This window comes from Electrophorus electricus, chromosome 8, assembly GCF_041902795.1.
Source record: "Electrophorus electricus isolate QZ-2024a chromosome 8, ASM4190279v1, whole genome shotgun sequence".
In the NCBI taxonomy this organism is placed as follows: Eukaryota; Metazoa; Chordata; class Actinopteri; order Gymnotiformes; family Gymnotidae; genus Electrophorus; species Electrophorus electricus.
The window spans coordinates 6,063,739-6,083,091 of NC_137504.1; the positions used below are offsets into that span (position 1 = coordinate 6,063,739).

General features: G+C 39.6%; 4 protein-coding genes across 9 annotated transcripts; 2 read left to right on the top strand and 2 right to left on the bottom strand.

The window, feature by feature from the left end:
• Window positions 1-757: 757 nt before the first annotated feature.
• gpat3 (glycerol-3-phosphate acyltransferase 3) lies at window positions 758-7,270 on the bottom strand. Of its 3 annotated transcripts, none has more exons than XM_026999424.3 (13): window positions 6,780-7,270; window positions 6,226-6,413; window positions 5,876-5,939; window positions 4,575-4,869; window positions 4,386-4,460; window positions 4,089-4,178; window positions 3,362-3,455; window positions 3,015-3,130; window positions 2,776-2,831; window positions 2,080-2,165; window positions 1,857-1,985; window positions 1,667-1,746; window positions 758-1,434 (listed from the first exon to the last, which is right to left on the bottom strand). In XM_026999424.3, exons 2-13 carry the CDS (start codon window positions 6,328-6,330, stop codon window positions 1,347-1,349), a joined length of 1,278 nt encoding a protein of 425 aa, XP_026855225.2. In that variant the 5' UTR covers window positions 6,331-6,413; window positions 6,780-7,270; the 3' UTR covers window positions 758-1,346. The 3 variants fall into 3 exon arrangements, with proteins under 3 accessions (XP_026855225.2, XP_081574927.1, XP_026855226.2); XM_081718801.1 differs by lacking the exon at window positions 6,780-7,270 and adding an exon at window positions 6,507-6,696; XM_026999425.3 differs by lacking the exon at window positions 4,089-4,178.
• A 143-nt stretch (window positions 7,271-7,413) lies between these two features.
• On the top strand, window positions 7,414-10,047 carry abraxas1 (abraxas 1, BRCA1 A complex subunit). Its single transcript, XM_026999288.3, has 9 exons — window positions 7,414-7,642; window positions 7,859-7,949; window positions 8,059-8,095; window positions 8,173-8,239; window positions 8,346-8,542; window positions 8,620-8,739; window positions 8,825-8,909; window positions 9,012-9,126; window positions 9,232-10,047. Exons 1-9 carry the CDS (start codon window positions 7,556-7,558, stop codon window positions 9,615-9,617), a joined length of 1,185 nt encoding a protein of 394 aa, XP_026855089.2. The 5' UTR covers window positions 7,414-7,555; the 3' UTR covers window positions 9,618-10,047.
• A 4-nt stretch (window positions 10,048-10,051) lies between these two features.
• Window positions 10,052-11,258, bottom strand: mrps18c (mitochondrial ribosomal protein S18C). 2 transcript variants are annotated; one of them, XM_081718802.1, is made up of 6 exons: window positions 11,106-11,258; window positions 10,772-10,827; window positions 10,596-10,679; window positions 10,445-10,502; window positions 10,304-10,359; window positions 10,052-10,208 (listed from the first exon to the last, which is right to left on the bottom strand). In XM_081718802.1, the coding sequence occupies exons 1-6, from the start codon at window positions 11,170-11,172 to the stop codon at window positions 10,188-10,190; spliced, it is 342 nt and encodes a 113-aa protein (XP_081574928.1). In that variant the 5' UTR covers window positions 11,173-11,258; the 3' UTR covers window positions 10,052-10,187. The 2 variants fall into 2 exon arrangements, with proteins under 2 accessions (XP_081574928.1, XP_026855090.2); XM_026999289.3 differs by having other exon boundaries at window positions 10,300-10,359.
• Window positions 11,259-11,483: 225 nt separating this feature from the next.
• Window positions 11,484-19,140, top strand: helq (helicase, POLQ like). Of its 3 annotated transcripts, XM_026999421.3 has the most exons (18): window positions 11,486-12,038; window positions 12,175-12,781; window positions 13,069-13,247; window positions 13,368-13,568; window positions 14,560-14,632; window positions 14,717-14,814; window positions 14,912-15,010; window positions 15,096-15,241; window positions 15,326-15,565; window positions 15,781-15,922; window positions 16,165-16,269; window positions 16,402-16,612; window positions 16,804-16,961; window positions 17,126-17,224; window positions 17,435-17,608; window positions 17,803-17,916; window positions 18,682-18,816; window positions 18,958-19,140. In XM_026999421.3, exons 1-18 carry the CDS (start codon window positions 11,823-11,825, stop codon window positions 19,039-19,041), a joined length of 3,081 nt encoding a protein of 1,026 aa, XP_026855222.2. In that variant the 5' UTR covers window positions 11,486-11,822; the 3' UTR covers window positions 19,042-19,140. The 3 variants fall into 3 exon arrangements, 2 of the variants coding, with proteins under 2 accessions (XP_026855222.2, XP_026855223.3); XR_014124789.1 differs by lacking the exon at window positions 18,958-19,140 and having other exon boundaries at window positions 11,484-12,038; window positions 17,527-17,608; XM_026999422.3 differs by lacking the exon at window positions 11,486-12,038 and having other exon boundaries at window positions 12,749-12,887.
• The last annotated feature ends 213 nt before the right edge of the window (window positions 19,141-19,353 follow it).

The window sequence follows — 19,353 nt, forward strand, 5'->3', positions numbered from 1 at the left end:
GGCGAGTGAGAGAAAAAGAAAGGAAGAGAGAGGGAACCTATGAAATCTAAGCCTGCTCCATCCCTCTGTGCCAAAGAATAACTCTGTGCTATTTCACACTCACTGCTTTCTTTATTAAAGTGCCGTCACAGTAAACATGTATTGCTCACACTCCCTGTCTTCAGGCTGTTCACATTCACCAGAGTTGCATGTTCCCTCTGGGCAAGGAAACTTTGAGGGTTTCTGCTCTGAAACATTCACTTCTAATGAGCTTATAATGACAGGCGTTGCAATTGAGCAAAAATTGACCTAGTAATATTGCAATCAAGAAGTCAATGACGCTCTTAATATCATTAGTAGTGAATGACAGAGGAAAGACACATCTTTTGAAAGTTTGAAAAGTCTTCAGTTTTTCAACTAAACCACTCTGAAAATATTAATTTGATTTCAAACATATACTGTGTTGCTTACTAACAATTAGCATTAAGAGAGAAACTGAGACAAAGAAGCTGAGCCATATTTAAAGTGTCTCAGTATATTAAATTAAAAATACACACTGCTTTTAAGTATATTAAGGTTACATCATATCACTTGGTTTCAAAGAAATTCTTCAGCACTGATAACACTGATTAACAGCTGTGACCATTGTGAAAGCACACAGACTACACACAATCTCTTAGAGACTTCTCAGTCTTGTTTCTCAAGTAGGGCATATTTTTCTTTCTTGATCTACAGTGACCTCCAGTGGTCTAATAAAGCAAAAGAGCCAAACGGGTCCTGAAATTAGTAACATCTTTATAAAGTGCTGATAAAAACACACAAAAATACACAAACACATAAAAGCATGCACACACACATACTGTATTCAAACAATTTGGAAGAAATGGCACAGCTAATTTCATAACAAATCACAAATATGATACATATACAACTATGCATCAAAACAACCAGCCTGAGTGATATTTTAACAGTTGAAAAGAGCAACAGCTAAAAGAAGAAAAAAGAAAATGTGATTTAATATCAGATGATCAAAGTATAAGAACAAAACTGAAATCATAATTTGCATTTTAAAAAATGCTGTCAATTCAGTATACAGCTGACAATTCAGTATACAGCTTTCACTGACATGCTCATATCAAATGTCTCAATCAACGTAGAAAAAAGCATTTCCCACTTTCCCCAAGTATTTTCCACAAGTCATACAACCCCTAGGTGAAAATATACAGAGTAGGCCTGATACCATGATAGAAAACTGAATCAATCAACCGTGACTTCCCAAGAACCATTTAGATTGATCCCAGACTGCAGGCTTCCAGATGTTTCTAGAACAACTAGTGTAGACCTGTGGAAATGGCAGGGTAGTCTCTTCAGTGCCCTACTATCATACTGCTGTACATCTTCTGTTGAGCCTCCTTGTAAGACTCTTTTACTTTCCCCCTCTTTAAGCCTCCGTCCCTGTAACACAACCAACTCGGTCGTTAGCGTATACTTACCTTAAAAAAATCAATACTACAAGAACAGGCTAGAAATTGCCCACTAAAATCGTTTTAGTCAAGTAATAAGTATTCATTATGTTTAGACAAATAACCTAATGTGTATTGTTAAGTTATGGAAAACATAAGTTCATGTTTTTATATAAGAAGTGACAAACAGGCTAAAGGAGGCATAAATATGGCTGAATTCTCACCAGGACAGATCAACCAATCCCCCCTGGTGCGCTATGGCTGATTTCACCCTGTTGGCAAAATTGACAGCATCCTCCCCATCCTAGCAAAAGCCAGTCAAAGCCAAACATAAACAATACAGCACCATCGATTTACATAACCAAGCACACAACACAGCACCACAGTTTTACATAACCACTGTATCTGCCTTACCTGTTGGCTCATAGGAGGCAAGTACCACACATTGCATACTATAGCCCAGCTGGTCATCATCCTGAGGAGATACGCCACCATGCTGTACTTTGCACTGTTCCAGAAAGCATCTCCGAACTGTGGGTCATACTGGAAGAGGAGGGCAGGTGTCATCAAAGCCATGGGATCTAACTAGGACTGCTCAGAATGCCATGTTGGAGTTTGTCTGCTTCTATTAAAATACCTTTATTGCTACTGGGTGTATGGTCTTTCCGATCTCAAAGCTTCCCTTTTTGAACATCATGACAGATGTGTTATTAATGCAAGTTCCTACAGTAAGTGGAAAGAGAAGGTGCACATTTGAACTTCTGGTCCTTTGGCATTAGACCAAATGATTGACATCTCCTTAACTTCAATGGTGCCTCTTCACTTTGCAGTGTAAGTAGTCCAATTTTGTAAATGTATTTACTTATTTATTTATTTTTAAATCCTCTTATCCTGTGAAACAGAGTATTATGCAGCATGCAGTAATAATTTGGTATGACAACCTTCCAGTCCAACGTTAAGTCAAATTAAGTCAAATTCCTGAGAAAATGTTCCATGCATTTCTTTTTGAGCCAGACTGCTGATTCAGCAGTTAAGTGCTGGACAGTCCAGGTCCCAGCACTACTGGGCCTTAAGAAAAGGAGAGGGCATGTACAATATATGATATATATATATATATATATTTTGCTGGAGCAGTTAAAGGTATTCGTTGCTATTGTTTTATGATCTCTGATATGTCCATATAAAACGTATTTATATGTCGCTGTGCATGAATTAGAACTACTTGCAATGCTAAATCGTATCATTTCACATCATATAATCATATTGCTATACAAATTCACATAGCTAATCAACAGAAGTAATGCAAAACACATCAACACAGTAGAGGGCTTACCCTCTGGGAAAATAAGAATGGGCTGTTTGGTTTTGTCAGCAACATGATCTCTCAGTCTGGAAAACAGAAAAAGCAAGCTAGTGGTTAAATGAAAGGTTCCCCACAGGCATGGTTGTAGTAATGTAACATCTGACTGTGCACCACAGGCAGACAGATTCTGCACTACAGTCACTGCTAGACTGTTCAGAATCTCACTGTTCGCTTCCTGCGCTAACTTTTGTTTGTATGTGCTGTGTCACCTTTTGGCCACTGCATGGCGATCTTTCATCTCTGACCTCTCAAACCATACATGGGGGCAGGATCTCACCATGGACCGCTGAATGAGCCCCATCAGGCCGCCATGAACTTGACCGACCTATGAAGAGGTGAGGTGACTGATACACAAGCTACTGGTAGGCATTATTTACTAAATGTGTTCTTGTCAGCCTACAACATGCATGATACAAACACCTCATGATTTCACATGTGCATTTTAAGCTATCAATTGCAGTCCATAAGATAGCATATTGTATTAAATGCAGTAGTGGTTATACCAAACTAGACTACAATTAATTTTTTAAAAATCATTAAAAGCTTAAGTACATACCATAGCATAACATCCATCATTAGCCAAAATAACAATATCGATTGGAGAAGTATGGTTTGCAACACAAATGCCTCCTTTCTTTGGATGATTTTCTCTGCAATCATAAAAACTGTTATAACTGGTAAAGAAACACTAGACAAAACATAGAAGAAGAAGAAGAAGAAGAAGAAGAAGAAGAAGAAGAAGTAGGAGGAGGTGGAGGAGGAGGAGGAAGAAGAAGAAGTAGGAGGAGGTGGAGGAGCAGAAAGAAGAAGTAGGAGGAGGTAGAGGAGGAGGAAGAAAAAGAAGTAGGAGGAGGTGGAGAAGGAAGAAGAAGAAGTAGGAGGAGGTGCAGGAGGAGTAGGAAGAAGAAAAAGTAATAGGAGGTGGAGGAGGAGGAAGAAGAAGTAGGAGGAGGTGGAGGAGGAAGAAGAAGAAGTAGGAGGAGGTGGAGGAGGAGTAGGAAGAAGAAGAAGTAGGAGGAGGTGGAGGAGGAGGAAGAAGAAGAAGTAGGAGGAGGTGGAGGAGGAGGAGGAAGAAGAAGTAGGAGGAGGAGGTGGAGGAGGAAGAAGAAGAAGTAGGAGGAGGTGGAGAAGGAAGAAGAAAAAGTAGCAGGAGGTGGAGGTGGAGAAGAAAGAAGAAGAAGTAGGAGGAGGTGGAGGAGGAAGAAGAAGAAGAAGTAGGAGGAGGTGGAGGAGAAGGAAGAAGAAAGATACAGGGTGGGGGAGGATCTGAAGCAGCTACCCACTTGTTGTGGTAGTGAATTTTGGCTGACAAGCCTCTAGCACAGATCCTGTAGCAAGTAATGTGGAGCAGATCACTAATCCTGTCCTTCACACTGACAATGACGGAAAGGTTAATGTTAGTACATAGTTCAACTCCTACGGTGGCTTCCCACATAACCACATGCTTGAATGCGAACCTTTGAAAACACTCATGTTAAAGTTTAATCGCTTATTGCTCATTGGTTTCTATCACTTTGCTCGTGCAACACAAGTCTTTGTGCTTAATTCTTGAGAGCATATTTATCAAACTGGAATATTACTTGCTGTTGGGCAGTATGCCCACCAGTGTGGTGCCTATCACTAGCCAGCTCAGTCCAGTAGCAGCAAGGATGATCCTGTCACAAGGACACATACATGTAACAAACAAATAAACGTAAGGAGTTAGGTCAAGTAAATGAACAGACACATAGTTTAATAGCCAATAGCACTAGCAGTCACCTGAGACTCACCTAAGAGGTAAGAGGATACAGTAGCGAATGAACACACCCAGGCCCCATATGATGGTAACTCGCATGCTGATGTAATGGAAGTTGTTGTTTGTCCGAGTCAGCAGGTTCCAGGAGGCAAGCTCCTCAGACGTAAAGCGCTGAGTGACCTGATCTTCCACAATGCTCTCTATGCCCTTCTTACAGAAGTAAAAGGTGTCACACAGCGTGAAGTTTCCCCCAGTAAGAGGGTGTGGATGCATGCGACGCAGCTCCACGATCTCTTCTTCCATAGAGCTGTCACCTTTCTGAATAATTCCTGAAATGGTGGACCTTCTTCAGACTCAGTACTGCAGCCAGCTGTGTTCTTAATGAACTCCACGGAGAACTTTTTCTCAGTGATCATGATTGGATAGGTTGTTTTTCTGTATTTTTACATTAAGATGTTACGATATCTTTATATACACAAAAATGTAGTATATAGTATTTATTACACATAATATGAATGCAATAAACTTTTTGTAAGAAATTGCATATCAACAAACTAATGGAACACATACTCATGTATTCATGCACTAAAAAGCTACTATTTTACAGTCTGAATGTCAAAATATGAATAGAGAACAAAATAATTCTAACTCAGTGAAAACTTTGTTAATTAAAGTAATGTTTTGGTCAGGACTACCAGGGTTCCTGAATACTGGTGTCTAGTGTTGACTGGTGTAAAGAATGCTTGTCTAGAAAATTATAATTGTGACTGGTGTATATAGTGTCATTCAGTAGATTTCAAATAAATAATGCCTCTAGAGTTGATCGATGTCATGTCTTAAGCTGGTTAAAGTTCAAATCTAAATGCCAGCTGTCCAACTAAAATTATGAAATCAGTGACTTACACTCAGTTCAATTGAATGGATATTGCTAATGCCAAGAAATGTTCCAGTGAATGTAGATAGTAAAACAAAAATGGAGCCATTTCATGAAAAAAATAATAAAGAATGAAAAAATTATTTTAGAATAAAACCTAATTGCATAATATAATATTGAACACTGGCTGTGCTTTTAAAATGTTTTGACTTGACTTGAATCACAGACTTGTGCATGGAGAAATAAGCTGCTTTATACTTCATTTTGCAATGAAGCCTGATGTGTTACAGATTCCAGCCAATAAATATATAACTGCTTGTGCACTGTACACTAACACAGTCACGATTAATCCTAAATTTCCCTTACAATCAGTAAATCATATAACATACTGTTTCACATGTGTACTGCATCTATCTATTTTGGTGGTCTATGGTAAAAAATACATCTATGAATATACTCACCATTGGGTAGATGACAGGGGACTGCAGGTACCTTCTGTGCCCTCTGAATTCTCAGAGCTGCCCACTATTCAGAGAACGAGTTTATTTCTGGGTGCCCTTTTACACAGAACTTTAACACATACAAGCCATTGCTTAACTGGTATGGCTATTAAAACTAGACTAACTACACATTGATGACATTGTAAAATGTAATTTGCTATTAAGAAGCAGTGGTATACTCTATGTTTCTGTTTTAAATTTAACTTTGGAAACATATTATATGAGATTCATGGGAAAAAGCACTGACTTCACTGTAACCCGCAAAACCTCTAAATGCCTTGTGTAACTGGAAACTGTTCCCGTGTATTTACCTCCAGTGTTTTGACCAGCACTTTAATGTAGAGGTCTGTGAAGCCCAGCGACAGCCCGAACATGGCAGGGAGCACAGTGAGCGCCAGCACCACAGAAATCCACATCCCCAACAACACATTCGCCAGCCACCAGGATCCCTCTGTACACGGCTGTCAGCCAGTGCTCGATCACACTGGTAGCAGGTCAGCTACACGGGGAAGGAATGGGAAAACTTTACTATACTATGTTCTGGCGTTTTATTACCTTGTCCTGAATAAACACTTTATTTCGTGATTTTCACCAAAATCCAGTCCAAGCGACGAGAAGGCACTCTTGCAAGCTGATAAGGTTAAGCTGTTCTGACGCCTAAAATTTAACAGTGTAAATAAGAATATGTAAAGTGCAAAGACATCTGAGTGATTTATTATGAATAGGAGAAGTTCAAAGACGTTTAGTTAGCTATCTGGCTCTATTTGTGTCACAACATTGCCCCTTTAGATGTTCCGCTCTACAGTAACATGGATGTCAACGTCGCTTGAACAATAACTACACGAAGCGTTGCACAATCGCTTACCGGGATGACCTTGTCTTCATTCCAGACGCTTGAGACTGATGTTACAAATCTAAGATCTTTTCTAAATTAACTTTAAAGTAGCTCATAACAAAGTTAAAGTACAAAATTTAAAAAATCTAGAAATATGATATAATAGCGCCTCCCACTGTCGAAAACAATGGCTCCACCACGCACTACCTTTCTCGGGTTAAATCAGGGCTCGGTATTATAATCGTTGGCACGGATTGGTCATTAAAGTGTAGCTTTTGTCAGTTTAAATCATTAAATGCTTGTAAAGTAAATCATCAAAAAGCCTGCTATTACTCATACTCCATAACCTTTCCCTGGAACTCGGACATTTGTCTGGGACAAATATATGGGTTCGTCTGGGTTCAAAGGCAACTACTTACGCCCAAAATCGCCTTGGCAATTGTGTTTTTTTTCTCAGGCAATAACCAAGCGAAAGTCAATTTAGGATTAGGGTTTAAAAACTGTATTTAGTCGAATAATGACTACATTTGCCTTGGTTGGAGCCTGTGACAACGATTATTTAACATTAAGCAAACAGGTCAGGTTCAAACGTAACTTAACTTGTAATTTCCATTCCAAACCACGTGGCGGCGACAAACTGAAATCTGTTGTAAACGACAGTCCTGATCGTAGAAAAAAGATAATCCGCAGAAAAGTTTGTGAAGATTTAAGGAGCTATTCGCTGTTGTTAATATTAACGCAGTTGTTGTTGTTTTTTTAAAAGAACAATTAAATTATTCTATCTAAGTTAAATCAAACTCAAAGCCATGGAAGAATACAGTACTACTGTGCGGATATCTGGATTCGTTTTGAGTTCATTAATGTTTCAACACTTGAATAGTGACTCTGATGTTGTAAGTAGCTAACTATCTAACGTGACGCTAGCTAGCTAACCTAGCTACTATTGAGCTCTTAGACAGAAAGCAAGTTGTCTAAATTATGTGGCTAGGTTAGCTAATTAGCTTTAAAAAACAAGTACGACATTGTAAGCAACAGCTTTCATCACGACTGACAAATCTTTCAACGACCCCCTCGCTTAAATGTTCGCTTTTCTGGTGCCTTTGAAACAGGAGGGACTCTTTCTTGGTGAGAGTGTAGGAGAGGAGAAGAGCAAAATAACAGACTCTCAGACGGATCACATACAATTTGTACACACAATAAGTAAGCCACTTTTGCACATTTCCAAAATAACTACAATTTCGCTATACATAAAGAACTTAAATAAATTGTCGTTTGTCATCCTTAAAATGCAAGGTGCCTTATTTTTCAGATGTTCAAAAACACATTACTTGCAGAAGGATTCATAGGTAGGTGGAGCATTTCCAGCACTTTCGATTCTGTTTATGTTGCATGACCTTCCAATGTTTTGTTTTTTTCTTACTAGCTTCTACAATAATGCTTGTGAAGTAGACAAAGAGAAGATTAGGCAAATTCTGTCAAATTACAGAGAGGTACTATGATTTTTTTCCCCCACTTTGCTACATGTCATACTTGAAAAAGTGTCAAGAATATATAATGTCTGGCTTTAGTAACAAATTTCCCTTCTTTTGACCAAAGGAGAATGTGATTGGATGGTACAGACAACGGAGAAACACCAGTCAGCAAATGACTTTAAAAGAACAATTGGTTCATCAGAATTTGAGAGAGCTCCTGCCATATCAGGAACTTATTTTCTTGTTGCTGACGCCCTCTGAGGTGACTTTGTCAGGCTCCACTCACCGCCTGGAATACACAGCCTTCATATGGCATGGCAGGTGGGCAGAGTCGCTGCTTGGCTTATTATTACACAAGCCTGATATTTCTGAACTCTCTGCGATTCCTTTCCTTCTAGGCAGTACAGTAGCATCCCCATCTCAATAAGCAACTTGGGTATGCTGGACCAGCAGGACTACTGGCGAGCCTCAGCCATGTGCCCTTCTTTAAACCACTGTCAAGCTGTTAAAAAACACAGGTACTTTATATATTTTTTTAAATACTCTAGCTCCCATGCCTCTTGTTCTTAACACCATGAGTTGTTCTATTCCTTGTGTCCTTAGAGCCAAATTCTTCTCTTCAGATGAGGATCTCAGAGAGGTGGAAAAAGTCAACAATATGAATGAGGCCTTGTTGGAGGAAATGAAGGCAAGTATTGGGACTGGTCTTTTAATTCTAAATGGTGGCTTTGGAGCTTCCCAGAGAATGAGTCTTGTTCTTAAATATGCATGCATTTTTGCCCTGCTCTAGACTGCATGTGATAAAGTAGAAAGCAGTGAACGCTTAGTGGAGAAGCTACAGGCAGAGATCACTGAGCTCAGAAAGGCCATCAGTAAGCGGAAAGAAAAGGATCAAGAGACTGACAGTAAGAGACTGATTATATTTGCAACATATTTTGTTGCATAATCGATCAGTTAATTTAATAAGCTTTCAACAAATTATTGCATAATTACACTTTGTTTTATTTTAGCCAAAGAAAGCCCTACTCCAAAAGAACCCAAGGAGAATGTACTACTGTGTGCAGCTCTAAAAGCTCTTTTCCCAAATATGCCATCGTTTCAGACGCAAACTCTGACCGTTCAGGGCTTCTCAGTATTAGAGATGTGCTGCAGCACTGACCATGGCATTGACATTCCCACGAGACTGCCACTGGTACTGGAGTATGAACATGGCATGAGGAAGAGGAAAATGAGCAGAGGTTGTAGAGTAAAGGGGAAATATCATCCCACTAGTATTTCACACAGAAATAAAAGGAAGCCCATGACCGTGGATACAAATGAATCATTGTCAGAAAGCGGGACCGAAGAAGAGGTGGAAATAACCAGCCAATTTGACCGTAATTCTCCAGTTTTTTAAAAAAAGGCTAGTGATTACCTTGTTTGTGCTATGTTTAGACAGCAGTATGAGTGGACTACATCAGATTTGTTGTCTTAAATGCTGTTGAGATCATTTGGTGAAATGGTCAGTACATTGTGTATTTAACGATTGTTAAAGGAACATATCAGCCAGATATAGAACAGGAATCTCATTAACAGCCTGCCTAAAGAAATTAATTATTAAAACCTTACAATAAGGAAATCTTAGTAATTTTGCTTTACCTTATTTTTCCTATGGTAAATTTGGTTAACTTATAAACCAATGGTAGAGAAGTAAATTAATGCCATGTTATTGTTTTTCCTTTTCTTGAATGTTTAGACAATGTAACAATGCACTGAATGCAGCCAGCAAAATGGCTTACAGTTTGAAAAGTAACATTCAACAAATAAATTCCTGTGTCAAACAAAGACAGGTTTATGCATTTGGTTAGAATTTTATTCAGTTGTTGAAATCAAATCATGGGAGACTGGAAACTTGTCAGATGAGGCTGAAGCTACTCCAAGTGTCTAATGTTGCAAATGTTGGGATCTTTCATAAACTGTGGATCTTTCAGCGTAACTGACATGAAGCCTGTTGACAGAAAAACAAAGTGACTTATAATGTGCAGCCACACAGTTCACAAAAAAATTTATATAGGGTACAAGGAAATAATCACAATTACCCACTGATCGAGCCTTCTTGATTGCTTTTGTAATCTCTCTTTGTTTCTGACCACACAAGCCTTTAAGAGTTGCATAAAATTAGTTTTAATTAAACATGAAAACCATGACATTTGGAACAGGTAAGAAATAAGTTAAACAACTCACCTGTTATGTGTCTCCCATATATTCTGCCTGTGTGTGGAGAGATGAACTGTGACAACAACTGCAAAGAAATGCATTCAAATGTCAGCTCAGCTAAAATCTGAAGTAGTGAATGCAACAAGAGACTTGGTGAATTGTGCCTCAAATTACTAACCTGAATATTTTTGTAATCCACTGAAACGTCGCAAAGGATGCATCTTTTCTCAGGTTGTTTGAACGGATTTTCCATCTTAATGGGCTGACAGAATACATTTAAGAGTCATCACTACTACTGGTGGCTGTATTTAACACAAGGCTGATTATATTGTGCAGAAACATTTATTGACTTACCATATCGTTTATTTTGGCTTCTTGTTGGGTGGTGGCGAAACCTCGAAGACACGGCGCTGTGTGACAGAAGAAGAAGAAAAAAATCAGTAAGCAATTGCATACCAACAGTATTGAAAAACAGCAACCGTATGGCTTTAAAATTGTAAAGGTTTCTAGGTCACAACATCAAGTTAGATAACCAACCTAGGTAGCACTTAGTTGTTATTGCCCCCAAGTCAAAGACATGGAAGATAATGAGATAGCAGCTAGATTGCTAACGTTACCTAGCTAAACAACAGAAACACAAGCTAGTTATAAATTAACGAACGTTTTCAAAATAAAGAATATCGCATACCTGAAATATTGGGTAAGGGCTTGGACAGGACAAAGTTAAGCACACGACAGTTTCTAAAAGCAAGCATTGTACTAACGTAGTGGGGAGCACCATGACATTCCTTATATTTCTGAAACCACGTTAAGGCATTTGAGCCAATTGTTTACCTACCGCCATCTACTGGACTGGTGCGGCTTCAGCGTATAGATTTTATAGTTTTGTGTGTAAAACATAACATAGATGTGGACCGTTCCAGAAAAAAAATATTACATCTGAAATGAATTAATTTTCTAAACTTTTTTTATTATTTAAAATGCCTTAAGATGTATGTAGTGAATTCCGACAACATGAGGCAAATGCCGGCTCTGAATTGGACAGCTGTCTTTTTTTTTAAGTCTTGCTTCCAATAATAAACCAGCCGATAGCTCGACAACTTAGTCTAACTAGCTAGCTGCTTAGTTATCTAGCTATTCAGCCTATGTTGCTCGTTTGAGAATTCAATGTGTTTCTGCAATGTCATTAAGAACTTAAATGTTGTAGCTAGTACTACCATGGGTCACTCGGACTCCCGAGCTAGGCACATAGGTACGATGTGCTATCTTGAATTGCTAAATTTACTTTTAGACATGAATTTGCCAGCCTGAGGCTACAGGCTAGTTAATAGCTGAGTAATGGAGGTATCGCTGCACAGTAGTAAGCTAACTTAAACAACGCTATATAGCTAGCTAGTATTTATGAATGCCATCAGGTATGAACACAGACGTGGACAACACCTGTGACATAGTTGTGAAACGTAACTCTTGGTCTTCCAAAAAGAGGACTAGGGACGGAATGAGGAGTGATTTCACTCCAGCTAAGAAACGCGCGAGTGCCTTACTCGGTAAATGTCATCCGAATGCTGAGCAGAATGCTGTACCTCAGATGACGGAAAAGGAAGACACAGTCAAAGAGCAGGTAGCATGCACACCCAATCATATATTGCCTAATAATTTACATAAAATGACTTATGCAACAGTTTTTTTTTTCATTTATAATAAGCCGTTTGTTACAGGATTGGGGGAAATAACTTTCATGCAATTGTTTTTTTTAGTACTACAGTGATAATGAAGATCTTTTTGATGGCTATGACAGCATCATGGATGACTCCTCCTTCCTTGCTAAACTTGAGGATGTGGAACAGAACATAGAGGAACATGAAAACAGTTGTTTGGCCCAACAGACTGCTAAAAGCATTAAACACTCTTGTGAGGATGATCTCACTGATTCTGTTTTAACAGAGGCTTTTCATGATGCCTCACTAAGGGAATTTCCAGCCTCCCACACTGTATTTCAGCGAGACGTGTCAAACATCAAAATTCCCACTCTCGGCATCGTGAGCACATCCACCCCAGATGTGAAACAATCAAAGCAACCTGCTATTTCTACAAATACTTATATAGATAGCAACAAATCAGCACCAAAGGCTAGAAGAAGCATGACGGATCAGTTGAAGAGAGCAATGCTGGAAAATGCAGCCTCGTCTAACAGGATCTCCAAGACTGTTCTGCAGAAGGAAGCTGTGATGAGTGAAGAAATTAATGTTGCCATGCAGGCCATTGAATCTGTTTCCATGGAAGGGGACCTTGGTCCTTTCTTTGGCCTTCCATCCAAAGTCAAGGATTTGATCTTAAGACTGAAGGGAATCCAGGACTTGTATGGTGATTAATTCACAGTCTGTACATGTTATATCCTGTATATCAGTCTTCATTCCAGTCCTTAGGGAACCTTTAGTAACTGCTTGGGAGTTTTTTCAACCTGACTCAGGTATTTAGTGATGAAGACCCTTCATCAGTAGACTTTTTTTGGGGGGGTGGGGGGGTAGCTAGAGTAATGCATAAACGCAGATTGGCTAGGGCTATTATGGACTGGGCCATTACAAGACCATTACAATAAATCAATAATGTAATCAGTAATATTAACTGACAGCATTTTCCCTCTGTTTTAGAGTGGCAAAAGGCATGTCTGAGCTTGGACTCAGTGATACAGCGAAGGAATCTTATCTACTCTTTACCAACTAGTGGTGGGAAGACCCTGGTCGCAGAGATTCTTATTCTCAAAGAGATTCTTTGTCGAAAGAAGGATGCAGTTCTTATCTTACCATATGTATCCTTGGTGCAAGAAAAGGTAAATAAAATAGTGGGGACACTTCATACTGGAAAAACCAGTGAAGATCCTTAAGAAATTTTAAATGCATGACTTCCGGCCATTCATATACTGAATACTGATTAAATGTGTTTTCTTTAGGTTCGAGGGTTGTCTAGTTTTGGTATCGAGTTGGACTTTATGGTGGAGGAGTATGCTGGGAGTAAAGGAAAGTTCCCTCCAGTGAAAAGAAGAGCCAAGAATTCTCTTTACATCACCACAATTGAGAAGGGCCACAGCCTTGTTAACTCACTGATCGAGACACACCGACTGGACAATATTGGGCTGGTTGTTGTTGATGAGGTTGTGATCAGTGATATGATTTGCTTATTCATGTTTGAGCGCTTTTGTTTTTGCAAAAGGGATATATATTTTAAATCAAATACTCAACCAACCTCCCCTTTAGTCAGTATACTTAGTACAACACGTACTATGGAATATCTTAAACTTCACATATTCACTCTGTAAGGCAGATGCTTTCCTGACTAGAGTGGGTGACCTGGCCCCCAAACATATACCCCTTTTTACCTCTCTGTAGTTCTTGCAGTCTTCACCTTGCTAAGTCTAGAACTAGTTAACTTTTAGTTAGTTGCTTTATAGTAAAACTTTTTAAAACAGCTTTCCAATACGCAAGAATCACAGCAGCCACCAGCATGATAATCCAGCATGGTTTATCTGATAATGAGCAGGATGAGCTGCAGGTTAATCTCCCCTCCTTTTCCAACCCAGCCCAAGGGCCTCTAGTTGCTGGACACAGTATCTGCCCATTCCACATGAGAAATAGCTACATCATGGGCCAATTTTAAAGGTGGTTCTTTGAGGAAAATGCTCACTGTTCTCTCATAAGGGTCAGATATGTCCCATATTACATGTACCAAGTGAATGAAAGGAAATGCAACGTTATGCATATAACCATTGTTCCCTGAACAAGGGGAATAATGTACAATACATGCTTCTCCTCATCTTTGTACTTGGAGAAGAACAGTGTTGGAACTAGGGAGATGCATGTAGCAAAGGGTTACACGTGTGGGGGTGGAGTCACCCACCCTCAACACAAGGCAGCATCTGCATTACAGGTGTGGATGATTCATCCAGACATGCAAGACATGATTTCCCATAGTGCTTAGCTTCTCTTCGAGGAATGGTGGTTAAATGCCTAATGTTGTGTTTTTCTTCTCAGTAATACATTTGTCACTGCAATTTTAAGATGATAGAATTCTTAGAGTAGTGATTATGTAATGAGTCTGGGGTTTATGATGTGCTATAAATGATCTATTTATAAACTTCCTCTCAGCTCCACATGCTTGGTGATGGCAGCAGAGGGGCAGTTCTAGAAATGACTTTGGCAAAAGTGAAGTATGTCTGCAGTAAGTTGACCTACCAAATCCTCTTTAATATTCTCATATTTTTAAATGATTTTAGCATTCAACAAATGTTTGTGTTCTTAACAGAGGGGACACAAATCATTGGAATGAGTGCAACCTTGGGCAACGTTGGAGATCTCCAGAAGTTCCTAAGTGCTGAAAACTACACTAATGACTTCAGACCTGTAAATATCATGGTTTTAAGTAATTAACAACTTTTTGTGACAACAGCAAAAATAAATGTCAACTAGAAGTAACATATCCTGCACTTTGCTTTGTCAGGTCCAACTGAAAGAATATGTGAAACTGAGGGACAGTATATATGAAGTTAACCCTAAGGAGGAAGACGGCCTTACATTCTCTCGACTTCTGTCTTTTAAGGTAGATGAAGTCAGTTTGGGGTGAACAAGCAGGTTTAATTTACGTGACCTTCTTTTATTATTTTTTTAATTATGATTTCTTTAAGTACTCCAGTGCAATGCAGAAGGTGGATCCAGATCACATTATTGCTCTGGTTGCTGAAGTAATACCACAGAAGTCCTGTTTGATTTTCTGTGCCACTAAGAAGAACTGTGAAAATGTAGCTGGTATGATTTGCAAGTATTTGAATAAGTAAGTATTTCATTTAAAAATATATTTTAAAACAGTACCTTTTTAATTTCAAATGTTAAAGCACTGTACTATAAATATTTTCAGAGACTTCCTAAAGCACAGGGAGCCAGAGAAAGCTGCACTCCTGGCTGAGCTAAAGGACAGTGGAAGTGGCTGTCTATGTCCCGTGCTGCAGAAGACTGTGCCCTATGGCCTGGCATACCATCACAGCGGTCTGACCAGTGATGAGAGGAAGCTGGTGGAGGAAGCCTACTCCTCAGGGGTGCTCTGCCTCCTCACCTGCACCTCCACCCTGGCTGCAGGCATCAACCTGCCTGCCTGCAGGTCAGAGGCATTTAGATGTCATCTAGTCTTGCTGGATTTCTGCAGTTGTGGATAACAACACTCTTTTTTTCAGTTAATGTTAGATGTCAGTGTGGCCTACTGTCAACATCATGGCAGTTATGATATAATTTGGAGGACATCCATAGGAATGCTGAGTTTGTTTATTTAACAGTCACTGTGTTTGGTAATCTTAATCTCTTGTGTATGTACCAAAGGGTTATACTCCGCTCCCCTTATGTGGGTGCAGACTTCTTAAAGAGGAGTCAGTACAAACAGATGGTGGGAAGAGCAGGACGTGCTGGACTTGATTCAGTGGGTGAGAGTATCCTCATCCTACAGGACAAAGACAAAGACAAGGTATATATCAGCAGCCCTTTTGTAGCTGTCCACACAAACCACAATGCATCATTCACAGAAAAAGGTATGCAATTCCATACATGACCTTCAAACGTTGGTCTCTGCTTGGTCTTTTCACCAGTTTTGCTTCAGTGCAACTTGCAATATTGCCATTCAGTAAAAGATGGAAAGATATAATTTTGAAGATATCCTGCCACTAAAAACTCAGATACTGGGCTATACTGTACACTGTTTGTTGTTAGGTTAAGAACCTAGTGTCTGCACCAATGGAGACCTGCTACAGCAACCTTCTGCATGACGGGAATAGAGGTCTTCTAAGTCTCATCCTTTCCCTCATCGGCCTTAATGTAAGAGGTTAGCTGTTTATCCCACAAAAGTCTAGAAGTCTGTCTGTAATTTAACCTTCTTAAGTCAGTCCACATGTCCACCTAATGGCCCACAGCATCAGAGGTGTAATGCAATCATGGTTTTCATTTCAGGTAACCCAGACTGTGGAGCAGGTGCTGGGTTTCATGTCTGGGACGTTACTCAGTGTGCAAGAGGTTCAGGTTTGTCAGCAGAAAACACTTAAGGAGCTCATACAGGAGTCAACAGAAATACTGAAACAAAAGGGTCTCATTGAAGCTTCTTCATATGTGCCTGATAATGCTATTCTGCAAATCACCAGGCTTGGCAGAGCAACATTTAAAGGTGAGACTTCAGAGTGCATGAAAATATTTTAGTTTGCAATATTTAAGATTTATTTTGGCTTGTGTTTTTAATGTAAAAATTCCACTTAAAAATGAACTATTCATATAACATAAACAGTTAAATGTATAGTGCATTTGAGTCACCACTACATCTGCTTCAAGCATTCTTTTTGTTTCTTGTCCCTTCTACAGGTTCTATACATTTAAGCTATTGTGATGTACTCTACAAAGATTTGTCAAAAGGTCTGGAGGGTTTACTGCTCAATAGTTTCATGCATTTGGTCTATCTGGTCACCCCTTACGACATGGTTTCCCTATGCAAGCCAGACTGGATGATATATTTTAGAGAGGTGAGAGGCTTGCAGTCTTGGACTTAATTTAATTTCTTTGAACTTCTTTAGAATAAAAAAAACCCCAGCTATTTGATGCATTGCTTTTAGGTATAGTATTCGTAAATTGATTTTGGGTCACACCTGAAAATGTTTTGTTTGTTTGTTTGTTTAAATCTAAATAGTTCACAAAGCTGTCTGCTGCTGAGCAGAAAATCGCAGCAGCTCTCGGTGTGCCCGAGAGCTTTGTGGCTAGAAAAGCAGCTGGACAGAGTGTGAGAAAGGTATGTCTAGATTCATCATCTGCCACTCTGTTCTTAATATGCCTTTTCTTTGTTACTCCTAAAGCAGGAAAATATTTCCAGTCTTAAATTCATGAAAACAGCAGTTAACCTAGCTGGGCTAAAAGCCATTAGAGTCTGGCAAACCTTCATTAGAATGTAGGTTATCATTACTGCATCTTTCCTCCTGATTGTCTCTCGTGTGCATCTTAGTGTGTGGATGCTGTGGTGGTGACTAGGCTGTACTTGGCTCTGGTGCTTTATTCCTTGCTGAGGGAGACCACCCTGTGGAACATCTCTGACAGGTTCCAGCTGACCCGGGGTTTTGTCCAGGCTCTTCTCAGTTCCGCCTCAGCCTTCTGCTCCTGTGTGCTGCACTTCACCGAGGTCTGATCAGAGCACATTATAGCCCCCTGACATAACACTGCATTTATTACATCAGCCTTAGTCTCCACATCATCTTTTTGTAATTTTGCTGGCAACTCCGCATTGCCTTTGCAGGCTCCATAATAAACTTTTGGCTTGTGAATGTGACTTCGGTGAGGATCTGTACACATTTTAGTCTCGACTTGCCCTTGCAGGAGCTGGAGGAGTTCTGGGCCTTTAAGGCCCTCCTCACCGAGCTGACCCGTAGGCTGACCTACTGTGTGCAGGCCGAGCTCATCCCCCTGATGGAGGTAGCCGGAGTGATGGAGGTGTGTATCGGATCTCATCACCTCTCCTCAGGAAACAATAACATCAAATTCTACACTCTACCATCTCCTCTGACATAAAGAGTTTCCTAAACAGCATGATTAATAATAATAATAATAATAATAATGATGATGATAATGGAACTGTCATACTTGAATCAGATGCAAAATAAAATGTGCACAGTAAAGGGAAGTGAACAGTAGTTACGGAGTCTGTGTCCTCTACAGTAGGAAAGTACCATCCATATCATGCACATCATTGCGCTAGTAATAACTGCACGATCATTCGCTCTAAACATAGCTCAGAAAGCTAGGGTAATGGATAAAAGTGATGATTGTGGCTGGTGTGGCGCTGTCTCATTTCCAACTGGGCTGAACTTCAATGAAAAGTTTGAAACGACTCATACTGGAACATGAGCACGGATTCCATGGGTAAGGATTCTGTCTGAAAAAAATGCAGCAGAAGAGTGGCATACTAAATGTGCATTAATGCCAAGTATAAACAGGGCCTGCGTGATGTCTTTTCCAATGAGTGCTTACTAAAGGATTACTTACTCATAGTGGTTTGCGTAAGTGGAAGTGAAACTTCACTCTGGTTTTATATACTTTGGCTAAAGAGTCTATAGATTCAATAACGAGTGTTTCTGGATCCATACATGTGTAATGAGAAAATGGATCAGGTAGTATTGGTGAAATCATAACACATTCACTAACACTACTATACTAAGTGCTTATAAAGGATATATCTTGTCTGTTTTAATTTTTCAGTTCCGAGCCAAGCAGCTGTACAATGCTGGGTACAAGACACTGGCTCATCTTGCCAATGCTGACCCAAATGTTTTGGTCAACAGTATGGAGAACCTCTATAAGAAGCAAGCCAATCAGATTGTATCCTCAGCAAAAGTGAGTAGGGGGCGGATCGGTAGTGGTGGGTATTTGTTTTTGGCGAGTGTGTGTAAATGTCAGTGGCAGAATTGTAAACAATGATTTTGTCCAGTTGCTTAGTGAATGAGTGGGTACTAAATCTCATGTGAACTGTTTCAGATGCTGTTACAGGAGAAAGCAGAGACGCTACAGCAGGAGGTGGACGACCTGCTCATGTTACCTAATGACCTCCCGTCTGTCTAACATTTGTCTTTTATGTAATTTAATGTGTATATTGTTTTACCGTTCTGTATCAGTGCTAGCCCATGTGGCTAAATTAAAATACGAAAAAAAGTAAGCTTACTCTAGTTTCTCGAGATTTTTTATTGCAAGAGCGCCTAGTGAATAAATATAACTGTGAATCACATTCTGTACCTACTTTTTTTTTTATCGGCACTTAGCTTGTGCAACAGTAGATTCTCGTTTTTATGGATGCCGTTTTCAGTTGTGGAGAGTTCAGTCCCAACCTATACGGAACAAACACGCACCGGTGGTTTGTAGACTTTCGTTCTACCC